Raw genomic sequence first — 16,484 nt, forward strand, 5'->3', positions numbered from 1 at the left:
ATCCCATGGGAAGCTATTGCCATGTCAGCTCGACAAAGCTTCCTATCTGTAGAGGACATTGGGATGAGTTTGCTAGGATGCCGCAGAAGTACCTGAGGTCATACCTGGGGAAGTCGCATTCTTTCAGGAAGTATGGCGAGAAGCTTAGCATCGAGGGATAGCATTCTTTATTTCCATATATCCAAACATCTTGACTGTACACAAGTCTATTATTCAATCTTTTGAACCTTTGAAAAGCTCCCAAGCGTATCCATAACCTTCTCTACCAGACCTACGAAGCCGCTTCTTACGGTGTCAACAATCGCGCTTACCACGAGCCCGGGAATACTCTTATCTGGATCGCTCTTCAGTCCATTTCCCAGTCTCCGCATATTTAAGTAGAAGAATTGAATCGGAAGTCCACTTCCAACAACCTTCACAGGAATCATGTTTGAAAACCATTGCCCTCTCACGATATGAGGCAATGCCAACGCCTCCTCATCATTCAGCTCCGTATTCAAGAGTAGCCTCTTAGGGATATCAGGCTCCATTACAGCAGTTCGACCAAGACCAATCAGATCACATGCTCCGCTAAGAATGGCATCGGCCATTCCTGTTCTTGAGCGGAAGCCTCCACTTAGCTGAATGGGGCATTTTTTGTCCTCGATTTGCTGGACTCGTTCTGCAAATTCGGTAAAGTATGCCTCCCTGATCCTAGTCGACTCTTTGATCTTAGGCGCTTTGCTGAGAGACTTTTCAACAAAAGAGTTGTGCAAACCAGATTTCTTCTGCTCAGCATTGCCTCCAGAAATTTCCACAAAATCCACCATTCCACAGCTAACGAGCCATCGTACTTGCTCCAAAGCTTCATCTTGAGAGAGTCCGCCTTTCGCCATGTAATCACCGGAGTTGAGCTTCACGCTCAAGCAAAACGGTGCAGGATGCTCCTCTCTTATCTCAGTGACCAATCGTTTGAGAAGCTTCATGCGACCTTCTGGGCTGCCACCGTACTCATCCGTTCGTCGGTTGGTATGCGGACTCAAGAATTGGCTCAGCAAAAATCCATGAGCGCCATGGAGCTGAACGCCCTTGAAGCCCGCAGCAGCTGACACACGGGCTCCACGTTTCCAGTCTTCGACTGCGTGGTCGATTTCAGAGAGATCCATAGCCTTTGGTGTCCCCAAGAGAGATTGAATGGCCATTTTCTCCAGCCAGGCGTCTGAGAGTTTGACTGGGACTGAAGACGGACACAAAGGTGGCATGTCCGCGGGGCGATTGCCAGCACCTACTGGAGACATTCGACCAGGATGTGCTAATTGGACAATGCAAGGCGTGCCCCCCGATTGTGCTATCTGTGCCCATTCTTTCCATTTCTCGAGGTGAGGCGTGGAGAGGGAGTCGGGATGGCAGACCACATCACCAGTTATGGAAAGGACTAGGATAAGTCAGCTAGAAATTCCAGAAGGGAAAAGTGGCCAGAAGCATAACCTACATCGTATATCAATTTGTACCTGTCCGGTAATAATAAGTCCATAGTTCGCTTGCGCCCACTGGCCATATAAATTCCTGAACTTGTCTATTGGAGGATCGAAGAGCGGTGCTGCGGCCAATGTTTCTTGCATAGGACACTTGACCAAGCTGTTGAATATTAGAGGATTGATACTCCATATCTGTTCTAGCTTACCGATTAGGTAGTACAAGACCGCATGGCAGGGTCAGCGGCTGAGCTAGAGCCTCTGTAGGCGAGAGAGACTTTGAAGCCATAGTAATTCACGATGACTGTTGACGATGACAGAGAAAGATAGCGAGGTTTTTGTACATCTTTTGTATCACCTACCTGGCTTTCTGGGCTGTGCACTCCATGGGTCCAGACCACTGGCTCTTGAGATAAGAAATGCAAGCATATCAATGACGTTCCAGCTGGGCGGATGGCTCGAACTAGAACAACGCTATGTCTGGATATATGTTTAGTTATTTTCCATGGAGGCAATCGAACGGAAGGGCTTTTGACTAGCGTGTTTCCCTTATCTTGCAGATCTCGTTGTACAGTACAGTAACATTTCCGCGGTGGGCGGATGTTAACACCGAAATCACGTGGAGTACTCCTTTTCCTTTGATACCTTACCTACTCTCCCTATGATTAGTGAAGCCTCACCTAGCCGTCAAGTTTCCAAAAGGTCTGCAAGTTACGGGAGTATTTCAACCTCCAAGGAAGCTTCAGGGGTGCCGACATGACACGTCGAACGCCGAGTCTGAGTATCATCGAATTAACCTAATATAAGGTGCAAAGACGTGGGGTATGTGATTTATCTAAGGACATATATTATAACCAAAAACAAGCAAGAAAGAAAATTAGTACAGAAATATAGATTATTTCCTCAACGCTCGATTCTAGGTTTGGAAAGTACATATATACAGTAGCGGGGTATAGCCGTAGAATACAAACAAATTTCGTCTGTGCTCTACCAGAATCTGGCCCCTTCAAAGTATTCTAATGTACAACAGGAAAGCTTGGATTTGGACGAGGAGAAGATATGAATTGGCTGCAAAGTGTGGATCGCCAAAATGTTGCTAGAGTGAGATCCTTGCCCTGCGTGATCATCACTGGTCATCATTGTCACCCCACCTCTTGTAAATGTATTGTCTACATTGCTTTCCCCAAAAGTTGATCGGCAAGCCAACCAATCCAACAGCGAAGGTGACCATACCAAGCTCAATGTATGTTGCACTTAAACCTTGAGATTGAATCCAGCCGAAAATACCAGTGCTCAGTCCAAAGCTCACAGCATAACCTCCTGCTCCAACGACGACAATTGCAGGTGCAGCCCATCGCGGAAATGCCTCAGTGACCCAGAGAGTGTTCGCAGTGAAGATCGAGATCGCACTGAAATAGTTGACGCCAACCAGGACAAGAATCCATATTGAGCTCCAGTGCCGATCCATTGCAACTCCGAATAAGCATAGGCTGCTTGAACTGGTAAGAACTGGAACGATGAAAGACGGAAGATAGTGTTCGGGCTCGCGAACTCCTTTGTTCCCCCTGGCGAGGCGTTGTACCATCCAGCTCGTCAAAAATCCGGATACGGGAAAGGCTACGAGAGCGCCTATTGCGGGACTGAATTTCACAAGACCAATTGCGTTGAAGGAGAAGTTATAAGGTGGAGCCATGAGAACTTCGACGTAGGTGGCCAACGTTACAACCATGCTGCCGAAAATGAAGGCATTGAGAATCAATACCCAAAATATCAGCGGATTGAACAAGCATATGATGAGTTGTCGAGGGAATGCCTTCATTGCTGGCCAACCTCCCATCTTTGTTCGATTCCAAAATATGATGTTCTTGATGATATTTGAGGTCTTCCAGGTATGGGGAGTGTCTGGCATGGGCTTCCCACCCGGAACATCTTCCCATTTGCTGTAAACTTTGACTCTGCCATTTTCTGCTTGAGATAATATGTGACCGTCAAATGCCATGGCAGGTCGCTCAAAATATGTCTCTGGAGACCAAAAGAGTGCGAGGAAAATGGTGAGGGCGCAAGGACCAAGCCAGATCCAATAGAATGATCGCCATGTCCCTAAGGAAAGGATATAAGGAGTCACCGCGAGACCAACATTCGAGAACACGGTAGTGAGACACCAGAAAGAAGCGATATATCTGGGTCTTTGGTGAATGAAGTTCATCTCGATGACTGTGAGTATCATCTAGGGAACTTTAGCAGAATACGCAGGCTTGCTAGGGGACTACACACAGTACTTGGAGATATTGCTCCAGCTGTTCCTTGGAGGCAACGTGCTAGTAGGTGTACATAGAATGTTTGAGAGACCGCGGCTAGGTATGTGGAAAAGGTAAGGAGTATTGTGCATATCAAAAAGACTGGTCTTCGTCCAATGACTAGTGAAAGTGGAACCCAGGTTAAGGCGCCGATGCCCCAGAAGATACACGGAACCGAGGATAAAGTATCGACTCGTAGTGGAGCAATTTCCTTTTTCTGATCAGCTGTCTGTAGAAGCACTGTTTCGATGGAGAAACATACCACTGCGTTGTACTCATGCTCTAGTTCATCTAACAACAAGCTCGTGCCTTGGACTTGTACCAAGCCGACGACCGTGAAGACAGATATTGCACACAACGCACGAAACCGCTTCCATTTGCTCCACGTCAATGGGTCGTGCTGGGATTGGGACGGAATTGGCAACTGAAGAGTGCGACCATCAGATGTGATGAGGAATACACTTCCTTGCGTTGCAGTACTGTAATCCTGAGTTCGCGTCTCTAAAGGCATTGTCATCAATGGGTACGAAAGGAAAATTAATTTCAGTGAACACTAGAGAGAAAACAAAGGTAGTCCGGCTACCCCGACGTTGAGCACTTTTCGGAAAGCTGTCGATTGATGAAAATGCCAGCCAGATGGTGCAGGATCACGAAGATATAACATAATGGCACAAGACTCCAAGGCTAACTATATCATGGATAGACATGAATGTAATAATGTGACACTTGCTTTGCGTTTGACTTTCCAGCAGGAACTGTTGGGGCATTGGATGGTGACGAAAGAAAGTTCAAGAAAGCGCAAACTATATTTCTCAGTCCCAAGCCATCAAGAACTTTAACTTAACGCTATGATTATCCCCGGGTTCAGCTCTCCAGTTGTGGTTAGGCGTGGGTTTGAGCGAAAGTTTAAACTTAAAGATAAATCGCCGAAGCTTCCTGTCTTCCGAAAGTTATCGAGCGCTGAAGAAACCTAAAAAGATTGCAAAAGATTGCATGACACCATTTTCAAAGGAAAGTAAATAATCGAAAGTCTCTCAATTACAACCGGTTGTTTGGCATCGGTCCTCTACCAACAGATTCGGCAAGGTCTCGTGGTGCCAAGAACGTTGGCTCTCCCCGGATTGATCGGGCTTGCGTCTCCGACGAAGCTAGGACCTTCTTGTTTCAACAAGGTTTGGGCCAGCAAACAAATGCAAATAGTTTCTCACACTTCAAGTAAGCTGTTAAAGCGTTATAGGACGAACTGCAGAAGCTCGATGCTTGATATGAGACTACTTCGTCTCGATTGTACGACTCCAGTATCTGAGCAATGTTTGACCTAGTTCATTGCAATGCTCTCAATGAGGCTCGAGCTTTTGATGCGATATTTTGTCGAGGACAATTCAAGAAACTGGGGTAAGTGTCAAAGCACTGCCTTGCTCGGGACATCTTTGCGAGCATTAAAAGATATCCATGAGGTTATTCGCAGGTTATTAGGTGCCTGGGATGCACAACAGGCTAGCGCGATTTAAGCGAGGACTCTTGGCCCCCTCTGCTTTTGCGGAAGCCTCACGGAACAACACGTTTCTCATCATCAAAAGCCTCGATCTTTCATCAATGGACGCCTTTGAATCTTACTTCTTAACAATATCTAGTCTATAATCAATTCTGATTGGTTCATGATCATTTTTCGGGACTTTGATGACACCAGTAAACCCCCCCCCCCTTACTCGAGCCAGCAGGCAAATCACCCCTTCACGTGGGAGCCGCGTCCTGCAATTTCACAAATTGTCGCTCACCCAAGAGAGAAGTACCTAGTGTTCGGAAGTCAGGGTGGCCGTAAGTCCTAACGCTAGTGTTTTCTGTAGAGCTTGTGGTCCATGTCAGTCGTCACTGGCGACTTGCCCTGGTTCGGATCTATTACATGAGCTATTGTACTCTGCTCCGTGGTCATCGCCGCAAGCCAATGATTGCTTGAGAGTCAGCTGCGCTTTCCAAACCTGGCTCCAACAGTTAATCATCTCAGCACAGTAATCAAGCTTTACCTCGCAAATCCTTAAAGCTTGTCTATTCATTGTAGTTCGAAGATTACATATAGTACGGCTATTCACAGGAGGCATTGCATACTGACAAGTGCATATAGAAACAGTAGATGAGTAGAATATAAGCGCCCACTCTTGCAAGTATGCGCCTCTGGCATTGAAGTGCGCACTAAGTCGTATGTCACACTAGATTGGTGGTACACTACTGTCAACGGTAGGTCTTGACCCAACTGGGCCCCATTGTGGGCAATTATGGGATATAAATATCGAATCTCGCAGCCACCAACCTCTACAACTTTTCAACACAACAAACTTTCTTCAACACAATCACCAATCAAAGCAGCAAAAACTTCTTCTTGCTCAAGACCACCTGAAAAGAAACTCAACTGCAGCTGATAGCATTAAGTAACAATGGCCACCACAATCATCGGCGCAAACTCAACCAACCTTATCCGCCTCGGCGACCAACCGATGAACCTCTTCGATGAATTGGAGTCTACATTCGATACAAATGAACACGTGAGCTTGCACAGCTCTACCAGCATTGGCAGGAAATTGATTCCAATTGCTGATGAGAACGATTCTACTTCGATCATCAAAACGGGTAAGTTTTGCGCCTGGGTTTCCAAGTTTCCATCAGCAGTTAAACTGATCTCTCCTAGTCAATGCCAAACCTAAGAGGTTGACCTTAATGAGCCTACCAACAGAACTCCTAATCGAGATCTTCCGAATGGTCAAACAAAACAATGGACCATGTAATACTGTCTCCTTCGGCCTCGTCAACATCAATATGTACAAAATCCTTAAGTAAGAGCTGAGGCCACCGGGAATGGCCCACTTAAGCGAAACTCAACAAATGAGACCTTATTTACCAAAAATCATAATTTTTTAGTCTTCTTATTAATCTCTGTGAAAATGGAACTTATTATTAATTAATAGTAGCCATACCCTTGTACTTAATTACATCCTCAATCTTATAAGTCAATTGCTCAGTGTAGTGGCGAAAGTCACGTGGGTCAACTCGGTCCCATAGCTTTTGCAACTCCCTCTTCAAATCCACCTTATTTTTGGGCACATAGTCTAAGTTTTTCAATTCCTCCTTCATCCACCTCCAGACCTTCTCAATAGGGTTCAAATCTGGTGAAGAAGGAGGCCAATTAAACCCTCGGATATTGTGCTGTAGTCTAGGTAATCTGGCATGCCCTTTATGCACCTTAGACCCGTCTTCCATAAAGATACTCCGGCCCTAGATCATCAAAGAGAGGGAAGATTATAGGCTGAAGAACTTGCTGTAGATAGGCTTTAGAACATATGCCCTTGCGTTCTGGAAGCTTCTCTAGGAAGACTAATAGCGACTTGTAATCCCAACCTAATGCCCCCCATATCATGACCGTTGTCCTCCCTGACCTATAGACTGACTTAATGCAGTCAGGGCACCTCCTCTCATCTACCCTCCTAGTCACATATATCCTGCCATTCTTCCTAGTCTCAAATATAGCCTCATCAGACTATACAACCTTCCTCCAGTCCCCTCCTTGCTTGCCATCATCTCTATAAGCTATATAGTCTAATGTCCCCTACCATCTATGCTCCTTGGCAAATACATATCTCTTCCTAGCTTGTTTGAGGGTAATATATGGTCGAGGGCATGCAATGCAGCGGCGGTAGCCAGCCCGGGCTAATTCTCGACGAATGGTGCGCACCGAGGGTAGGTAGGGTAGTTGCTTTTTGAGAGCCTTAAAAGTCATGCGCCTAGAGCTCCAGTTTTTGGAAATGGTTCGAATGCAATAACGTATGTCGCGTATAGACATGAGATGGTGTCTAGAGAGCTTTCTTTTGCGCTCTCTCCGACTAGATTCCTGCTTAAGAATGCGGCGTACTGTTCTTCGAGGGATATGGGTCTCTGAGACAATCTCGCGTTGCGACTTTCCCTGGCGCTGTAGGGATCGAATGACTGCACGTGCAGGGGTAGGCCATTCATTATTCTCTTTCTCGATAGGATCACTTAGGATAAGAGGTGTCTCCATCTTGAATTATGGACTGATTCCTAAGAGGGTTGTTGTGTAGTAAGGGTTTTAAAATGGGGTGTAGAATTTTTACGCGTTACCGCGTCTCGCTTAAGTGGGCCATTCCCGGTGGCCTCAGCTCTTACTTCGAACCGGAACCAATATTCGATCGCTATGGCCAAACCGTAATTGTGCCAGACGACCCCACCGTATCCGATCCTACCATCTGGCGATGGGAGATGCAGTCATCATCAGCATCTTCCTCGGTCCTGCATACCGTCGTCGCTACTATGACACCCGATGGTATCAATGCGAGGGGAGTGATACTGCCTTCCTCAAGTGTTCAATTTACGGCGATTCTTACGATGACAAGGAACGAGAGTTGAATGAGCGCTGGCATGACTTTAAGTCACATAATGGTCGACAGGGAAGTCTCCCGTGTCTATACGGACTGGGAGATCAATGGTACATGGAGGCCATTGATTGGATTCGAGAACAACGCTGTGAGGAGTTAAAATCTGAAGACGATTATGAAAATCCCAGATCTTGGCTGTATTACATGTGCACTTACAACAAGATCATGGATAAATATGGGACAGTGTGGGATGATTTTGGAGAGTGGAGGGATCTTGTAGGATTCTGAAATGAAGGGGGTACATCTTGGGCGTTAGTTGTGGGTTAGAGGAGAAAGGTCTTTGACCTTGAATAACACAAAGGCTACCTATACTATACAGCAATTCTGAACGCATCATCTCGTCCAACTTAAATTCTGTTGAAGTGACACTCTACTGTATGAAAGCAGCCCTCTTCTGCCTCTATCTACAAAAAGTCTCTGAGAACCTCGATTCCGATTGAAGTAAATTCTTCTCTTTCTATTTGTCGTCAGTGTACTTGGAATCTTCAAACTCTGATTCACCCTTAAAAGCTGTGTACTTTTTGGAACTATTCTGCCATTCCTTGCCCTATCCGCCACACGCTTCATATCCTCAAAACCTTCCCGAACCCAAGCTCCGCTTCTGCTTCGATCTCCACGAGGAATTCCGACCCTATCAACCCTGAAACTACTATAGTATTCGCGGGCCTAATTCCGACCCACTCGAAAACCCACCCGTGTGCTCTGCTCACTTCATCGCAATCTTCAGCGTGTCTGATCATGATTCGAGTTCTTACAATATTAGGCAACGACCCTCCCAATTTCTGGATTGTACGAGCAATAATGTCAAGTATAGCCACAGTTTGACTTCTTGCCGATGCTCCTCCCAGAACAGGTATCGAAGCAATAGGTGAATTTGCCGTTGTCCCCGAAACACGGATCACATTGCCAGTACGTACAGCGCGACAATATCCCTACATACGTTAAACTAAAAGTGTTGCACAGGATGGGAAACTCACCGCAATCGGTTCCCATTTACTTCCTGAAGAGAACTCTATTCGTCTTCCCTCCCTGATAGCTTTTGCGATCTTGTTATCTTGCTCGCTTTTCTCAAGGTGGTGACTTAGATCACCACTCGCAGTCAAATAGGGAGCTCTTCGATACTCATCTCCACAATCCCCAGGAATGTCTACAAGACTTTCTTGGGCCTTGGAGATGAGTGACAGATTCTCCTCTGTGAGCTTGAAACTGAAAGCCGCCAAGTTACTTGCTGTGTATTTGCCGGATTCCCCTGAGAGCCGCGATCCCACAATCACCGCTCCAATAGCAGGGAGATCAAGCACATATTTTGTCGCAACAACGGCGATGGTAACATTGTGTTCTTTTGCAACAGTTGACAGAGCTTTTAGAACGCCTTGGTAAGCTATCCAACCACCTGCTGCGTGGATGAAGCGAAGATATTTTCGCAGACTCCAGTTCAAAGCCGGTAAATCCTGGGGCTCAGGTTGGTCAAGCCATTTCTCACTCAGATAGCCCCCAAGAAGCGTCCCGTAAGCTAAGATCTTGGCGCCGTGCTGCATACAGAGTGATGAAAGACGGCCTCGAGCGGCGCGCCGATCGATGACTGAGCATGACACTTGGTTCGTGGCAATCGTGAATCCACAGTCGATAAGGAGCTCTAGATGAGCAGCATCTATATTTGTGACACCAATGTGCTCAATTTTGCCTTGCTTTTGAAGTCTTTGAAGGTGGTTGAGGTTATGAATGTATGTATCATCCGTGTAGTCCCAGGCGTGATACTGCATGAGGTCGATATGTCTTTGACTCATTCTAGACATGGCCAAATCTATAGCTTTTTCTGCATTTTCGAAAGATGTGATGCCATTCTCAGGGGGACACCACTTTGTGAACGCCTTTATGTTCAGCTTAGAGCGGGTATGGTGCTCCCCAATCAGAAGCTCTATGCTAGTTAGACATTGGCTACAAGAAGAGCGGATTGGGACCCACCTGCATCACCATAATGATCAGCCATATCGAAGCAGCTGAGACCTGCCGAAATCCTACCGTATTTAATCGGAGCACGTGAAATCAGCTGTCATGTGATCAACCTACAATGAGTCCATCGCTTTGACAGCAACGGCAAAGTCAATATGCTCGTCATGACCACCAGCAAGCTGCCAAAGACCTGAGACCATGCGAGGAATCTCAAGAGAACCTCCAATGAGTGTCCGCTCTGGTTTGGGTAGAGATGGAGTCGAAGACATGATGAAGTCACAGGATCTAGAAAGACTGTGGAGTGATGTTCTGATCCGAAATGTTCTGTACTGGAGGAGATCGATCTGGCAGCGAATGGACTATTGTTTGTTCTGTCCCTCTCGCCGGGCACTCGTCTAAGCTGCGTGATCTCCTCCCGGTGTACCAGATCCGAGAGTTCGGATAGCGTCACTTGCCGAGGCTTATCAAGCAGACTGTCTAAATACCTCTTTTCGAATGAGATGAACGACCCGAAATTCAGTTCCTGGCGCGTTGAGCAAGACTCGGATGAAGGGCTTTTCCGAGGAATCGTACTATCACCGATGAGGTCGAGTTAGGTATCATTGTTGCGATGCGGGGTTCCGAATCCGGCATAGCTTTAAATCTAACCGAGCCCCTTTTTGTATCAGAGAACGAGTCGATTGATATCTCTTCGTGACTTTTTGTTGGGCACTTCTGGGAACATTTGAACTTTGTTCATACATAGCTAAAGCTTGATATCATAATTCTGCAATCACTAGTTGATATACCTATTTGTTATTCATATTATTACTTGATAACCTACTCTTTCACCACCCACATAAAAGCCAAGCGACCTTCCAAACATAAGGAGATTTCGACCTGAAATCCTGCGCTATCATGCTCAATCACTTTGGAGCCACATTGATACGACCGCAATTTCCAACATGAAATTAGCAATTGATCAACAAGTGCGGCACAGTCTCAATGATGTTGGAGCCGTTGGAGGTCGTAATGCCGTCAGCTTACGGCGACCCAAGACGGACCCACCAACAATCCAGTCTTTACCCACCACAGGCCTATAAAGTGAGAAACGACTTCAAACACAAACGACAAGCTCCAGATCATTTTCACGTCTTTCGCTAGAAAGATGTCTCTCTCTATACGTGACCAGCTCAGGCAAACCGCCCGTGCCTATCTTGACGCGCACAACAACAAAGACCTCGACAACATTCGCGCGCTCTGCGACGAAACATGCGTGCATCGTAATGGGCCCCCAACTGTCAAAAGCCCGGATCGGAATAACGAAGAATACATTGCGTTCAACGCCGAGGTGTTCAAGATGTTATATACATATCTTGCCACGATCATCAGTGAGGTGGTGGACGAGGTCACCAAAACGGTTGCATTGGGTTTAGAGGCTAAAGCGACGGCGGATGCGGGGGTGTATGAGAATGAATATATCATCACGTTGAAGATGACTGAGAATGGGAAAAAGGTCGTTGACCAGTACGATTTTATTGATAGTCAGAGGATGATTGAGTGGATGAACAAGATGGGAGATTTTGCGGAGAAGACGTGGGACAAGAAGTAAGGTGGGAAGGATATTGCAAATTGTTTGGCCGGTATTCGTCTCAGTACAGTAGCGAAAGGACAACTTTGAATATAATTCTAGCTTAGATAGGGGGCGGGGTAAAATAACCTTTAAAATAACCATTTCCGCATAGGGATATCTGATACCAGAGAATGAGACCCAGTGACAAGATGTCTAAAAGGAACAAGATATATTAAAAGTCAGACATTTCAGCATTCGTTTAGAAGATGGAGTCCATTTACTATGACAGATAGCTTTCGTTTTTTGAGCCCTTTCATTTATCTGCTAGCCTAGTGGTGGGGCAAGCTTGTTTTTCGATCATGAAGCTAGACAATAACCTCTAGACACTTTGATTGATATTTTCAGAGTGCCCGCTGAGAATAAGCAACGTCAGAACGCGACCTGAGCCGATTGTGGTGGAAAGCAATCATCACAGGGGGAATTTCGGAACAACACCTGGAACTTGCATTCCTCTCGTTGCCATGAAGAAGCAAAGAGTGACGCGCAGCACGTGATGCATATAAATCAGTAAGACCGAGAACAAGCAAGCTAGAGCAAGATATTGATGCGACGATTACTTTCAAATCTGGGCATGGTGATGATAGCAGACGATAATGATTGGCTCAGATGTTCCATGTCTCAAAATTTTCATTGTTTATAAATCTACATTCCTGAGAAAGCGGGCCAAATAACTATAGCATGAAAGTATCTCCATGTAAAGATTTCAGATCTCATCACACTTCGACGATGTCTCCTGTTGTCACCGCTCTGTCCCTGGCGCTTGTAGTAATAAACATCAAGGCCGGAACACCCGACTCGAGCTTGTGTAGTAGTATATGGCTGACAGTTGCCGACCATCATGCAAGACCCCCACCCGAGACATATGTACTCTCTTCGTAAGTGACCACCTCCACTTGTATATTATTGCCAAGCTTTTGTACAGAGAAACCTATACATTGGCTGCTCTTCCTGGTCAAACTTTCGGCCTAATCCCGCCCAATCCTCCTATCACAAATCTACCTGGCCCTATACCATCATACCCTAACTTTTGGAATCCAACTGTGGTGATAATACCACCGATTGTTACTACACCATCACTAATCATCCCTACCTTACCACCAATCCTCCAATCACTACTGATTAGCAAAACTCCGACTTCACCAAATCCTCTTCCTACTATACATCCAACGACACCAGTTCCGCCTTATGACAGGACTACAACTCAACTAGCAGGGACTAGGGTGTCAACACAGGTATTATACACCATTGAATACCATAAGTGCGTTCATTTCACTGACAATATCTACTACCCAGGAACCCCAGCTTGCACAGACTTCAAGCTTCCCAGACCCCGTCTCTTGTTTCGGTAATATTTGTCCAGCCGGAGAATGCTGCAGTCAGTATAACTACTGTGGGACGACTTCAGATTTCTGCGGGATAGGTTGTCAGCCGGAAGGTGGAATTTGCTGGTCTCCAATACAGTCCAGCTCTTTGCTAGCACCATTGCCTGCACTGACATCAACTACTCCAACTGCTTCTCCAGTACCGCCTGGAAATGCGGCTTGTGATGAGGTAAATCCGTGTCAATCTGGAGAGTGTTGTAGTCAGTACGGCTATTGTGGAACGACTTCGGATTTCTGTGGAGTGGGCTGCACCTGACGCTGGTGTGTGCTCGATACCGGATCAATCCACTCCTCTCGCCAATACTCCTGCGCCTTCACCATCACCAATCGTCTCTAAAGTTCCTCCACCAATAGACATGACGAGCACTATAATCGTTCCATCATCTACACCCAGTCCAAGCCCTATTCCTAGGCCCGACTACCTGAACTGTGACGCATCATACACCACACCTCAAAGCGGAACTTGGCACGAGATATTCTTTGGTAAAGGCGTGACGGAAAGTCCAGTAAATCCAGGAAATCCCAACAACACTCCTCCTGTTATAGGCAGCGGATATTCCATGGACTTGCAGACTAGCATAACGTATGCTTGTTTGGTCGTCGAATACTGTCTTGAATTTGGATATGCAAACATTCTAGAGAGTATTGACCTGCATCTTGTGGAAGTCTCAGGTGATACAGTATACTGGGAATGTGTCGGATATCCGAAAAACGTTGGGAGTGGAAACTATTTCACGGTTTCGAATTCTTCGGTTCTGGTGACTTATGGGTATGATCTTACCTTACCAGTTGCATCGAGTGCCGCCGTGGATATCATACCTGCAACAAGCACACAAGCTCCACCACTTTATCTTCCCAGTAGCACCGCCTTAGGCCCTTCTCCCACACCATGCATCGCTCCGACTGCACTCGCTTATCACAACTGCGCTTCCACATTTACACCATCGAACGACGAAGGCAACAGTTGGAATCAAGTATTCTATGGTTCCTGTGCGACGGAAGATCCGAATAATCCTGGCAACTCTGATGCAGGCGTGTATCCCCCCCTCACACAGGAATATGCCCCCGGACCTATTGCGTTGATGCAAGATGTTAGCTGTAGCATTCTCGATGATTGCACTAATTGGGCTTATGGGCAGTATTACGAAAACATCGACTTGCATCTTTTGCAAGATTCGCCAAGTGAAGCACACTGGGGGTGCGTGGCCTATTACAGCAAGGCCCAGGGGAATTATTTTGATGTTCAGAATGCGAATGTTCTACTGGCTTTTGGCTATGATTTTGTGTTCAGTGGATAGTATTTATGGACGATGGAACTTCAGTGGTGCGTTTGGCCAAGTTTAATGGAAGCATGTAGAAAGTATTTTGTCGCAGCAAATCAGAGGACCTTATTTTGAATGATAGTGCAAGGCGTTCGCTTCTGAATAATGTGCCAACGCAGTCATGCAGTGGTTCATGTTGTTTTAACAGTTCTCGATGCAATTGATAGGTGACTTCGTGAGGGAACTTGGCAGAGTGCCATTCCGTGGACTTTCGTCCCGATTAAGCTAGGAAGTCCGATATCTTCACATCACCCGGTTGCAAATTCGAGGTACAGCAATCCCACGATCAGATAAGAAGACTGGTCATTGGACTGGATACAAGTCGGGTCTGCTATCTTAGAGATAGATAACCCACCATACTTTGGACACAAAATCATCTCCCAAAATGAGCTCTAGTATTACTACTGAAGTAGATGTCTCACAGAATCTTGCTACTCAGCGTGCCAAATATGACCTACCTCACTACAATACTGTTAGAGCTACGGAGGCTATCAAACCGGTTATGGGAGTGGTAAAGAGACATCAACGCCAAAGCTCAGACATATACAGCATGAAAGTCGTTGAAGAGAAATAGCTTACTGAGGCAATCAAGATGAGTTTCACAGCCTCGTTGTTTTCGTTTGCGATGTTCAATCATCGTACAGGACATGCGTCATTATTCCTCTTCCACATGTTGTCCGTGGAGGAAACGTAGTTTTGACGAATTGTGGATATGCGCGTTCCGCGTGATTTGCGCATCTTTGGACGATTCGCGCCTTTTGGAGGAGGAACGTTCGTTAATCATACTTTATGAAAAACTTGCTCTTAATGGTCTGTCCAGGCCCCGAAAGTCTTGAAGATAATGCTCCAAGCATAGAACACAGAATGCCCAAACTTGGTGGCACCATGCCTTCAACTCTAAAATCTACGCACCGAGGACGGATCCCGTTTAAGTAGAGGAAGGGACGCATGACGCCTAGGAACCTCGATGTCGAGACAATACATAATAAAGCGGGCACACGGAAAGCACTTGTGGAGCGGAAGTAAGAAATGTGGCTTTGAGTACGAGATCAAGATGCTGGAATACGAAATGTCTGTCACCGGGCAGATATTCGAATAACACACTATGCCACCGTACTCAGGAGACTAATTGGAGGTACGTCGATAGGCAATTGGCTGAAGTCCGATGAGGAGAATTTGGTATCAGGTCGTGGCTGCTGTGATGGTGGAGCTGCGGAAGACTGAGCGGTATGAGGCTTTGACGGAGGGAAGTTCCGGTTGAAAGTGTTGGGAAGGTTGCGATCCCAACAAAGTTAAATTCGATTCTGAGGATGAAATATGAAAGTCTAGTCGTGTCGGCATGTGCTGTGATGAACCAATTGAGGAGGAAAATTCTTTGGTAGGGCAACTCGGCGTGTCTGCTCTGTCCTCTGCATGAGACTGGTATGCAGAAATATCCGAGATTGGAAACTTGATCCATCGCGGTACCCGAAGTAGCATGCAATTAGGCCATTGAATGCCGAGACGGTCGTGTCCAGCGTTCTATGAACCCGACGTTGCGCGATATTAAGTGCGGCTCTGCTAGGAAGCGCCAGACGAGTGTGTGACACGTTGCTAGCCAGCAAAAGCAAGCAAGACACAAGGCCAGGCCTCACCGCCACAGAGAGCCATAAATATGGAGCACGTCATATGTTTCTCCTCATAGCGAGTGAACTCAGTAAGGCTGGAGAAAGACTCGAGGCAATCTCCACATGCGACGAAACGGCGCCACTGGAGATCTTGACCCGATTCTTGGGTCGAGGACGAACAATGTGACATGCAAGCGAACAACGCATTGGCGATTTGACTCCAGCCTCTGAGGGTCCACGACGACATGCATGGGATTCATCACTGGTTGATGAACTCCACACCGCCATTTGCCACTTGCAGCATTTGATTCAATTGGATCGTAAAATTGTCCATTCGGCTCGTCACCGTATACACGTGTTAACGCGACAGAGGGAGTCCTTCACGTCCGACCTGTGGGTTCGACGAAATGGGACA

General features: G+C 46.5%; 7 protein-coding genes across 7 annotated transcripts; 2 read left to right on the forward strand and 5 right to left on the reverse strand.

Moving 5' to 3' along the window:
- Positions 1-209: 209 nt before the first annotated feature.
- LY89DRAFT_602230 (FMN-linked oxidoreductase) lies at positions 210-1,743 on the reverse strand (the record flags this gene model as incomplete). The annotated part of the gene is made up of 3 exons (XM_018210235.1): positions 210-1,414; positions 1,472-1,617; positions 1,664-1,743. The coding sequence occupies 3 exons, from the start codon at positions 1,741-1,743 to the stop codon at positions 210-212; spliced, it is 1,431 nt and encodes a 476-aa protein (XP_018061276.1).
- Positions 1,744-2,362: 619 nt separating this feature from the next.
- On the reverse strand, positions 2,363-4,262 carry LY89DRAFT_790024 (major facilitator superfamily transporter; the record flags this gene model as incomplete). Its single annotated transcript, XM_018223326.1, has 3 exons — positions 2,363-3,681; positions 3,729-3,962; positions 4,014-4,262. 3 exons carry the CDS (start codon positions 4,260-4,262, stop codon positions 2,581-2,583), a joined length of 1,584 nt encoding a protein of 527 aa, XP_018061277.1. The 3' UTR covers positions 2,363-2,580.
- A 2,438-nt stretch (positions 4,263-6,700) lies between these two features.
- LY89DRAFT_767200 (uncharacterized protein) lies at positions 6,701-7,176 on the reverse strand (the record flags this gene model as incomplete). The annotated part of the gene is made up of 1 exon (XM_018221748.1): positions 6,701-7,176. The coding sequence occupies exon 1, from the start codon at positions 7,001-7,003 to the stop codon at positions 6,701-6,703; it is 303 nt and encodes a 100-aa protein (XP_018061278.1). The 5' UTR covers positions 7,004-7,176.
- On the reverse strand, positions 7,177-7,799 carry LY89DRAFT_767202 (uncharacterized protein; the record flags this gene model as incomplete). The annotated part of the gene is made up of 1 exon (XM_018221749.1): positions 7,177-7,799. One exon carries the CDS (start codon positions 7,797-7,799, stop codon positions 7,350-7,352), a length of 450 nt encoding a protein of 149 aa, XP_018061279.1. The 3' UTR covers positions 7,177-7,349.
- Positions 7,800-8,533: 734 nt separating this feature from the next.
- LY89DRAFT_726062 (Aldo/keto reductase) lies at positions 8,534-10,692 on the reverse strand. The gene is made up of 4 exons (XM_018219023.1): positions 10,264-10,692; positions 10,159-10,211; positions 9,171-10,111; positions 8,534-9,125 (listed from the first exon to the last, which is right to left on the reverse strand). The coding sequence occupies exons 1-4, from the start codon at positions 10,413-10,415 to the stop codon at positions 8,757-8,759; spliced, it is 1,515 nt and encodes a 504-aa protein (XP_018061280.1). The 5' UTR covers positions 10,416-10,692; the 3' UTR covers positions 8,534-8,756.
- Positions 10,693-10,868: 176 nt separating this feature from the next.
- Positions 10,869-11,766, forward strand: LY89DRAFT_692018 (uncharacterized protein). Its single transcript, XM_018216454.1, has one exon. The coding sequence runs from the start codon at positions 11,294-11,296 to the stop codon at positions 11,735-11,737; it is 444 nt and encodes a 147-aa protein (XP_018061281.1). The 5' UTR covers positions 10,869-11,293; the 3' UTR covers positions 11,738-11,766.
- A 718-nt stretch (positions 11,767-12,484) lies between these two features.
- LY89DRAFT_726064 (uncharacterized protein) lies at positions 12,485-14,438 on the forward strand (the record flags this gene model as incomplete). Its single annotated transcript, XM_018219024.1, has 4 exons — positions 12,485-12,633; positions 12,681-12,990; positions 13,052-13,309; positions 13,383-14,438. 4 exons carry the CDS (start codon positions 12,485-12,487, stop codon positions 14,436-14,438), a joined length of 1,773 nt encoding a protein of 590 aa, XP_018061282.1.
- Between the last annotated feature and the right edge of the window lie 2,046 nt (positions 14,439-16,484).

The sequence above is a fragment of the Mollisia scopiformis genome (assembly GCF_001500285.1).
Source record: "Mollisia scopiformis unplaced genomic scaffold LY89scaffold_39, whole genome shotgun sequence".
Lineage (NCBI taxonomy): Eukaryota > Fungi > Ascomycota > Leotiomycetes > Helotiales > Mollisiaceae > Mollisia > Mollisia scopiformis.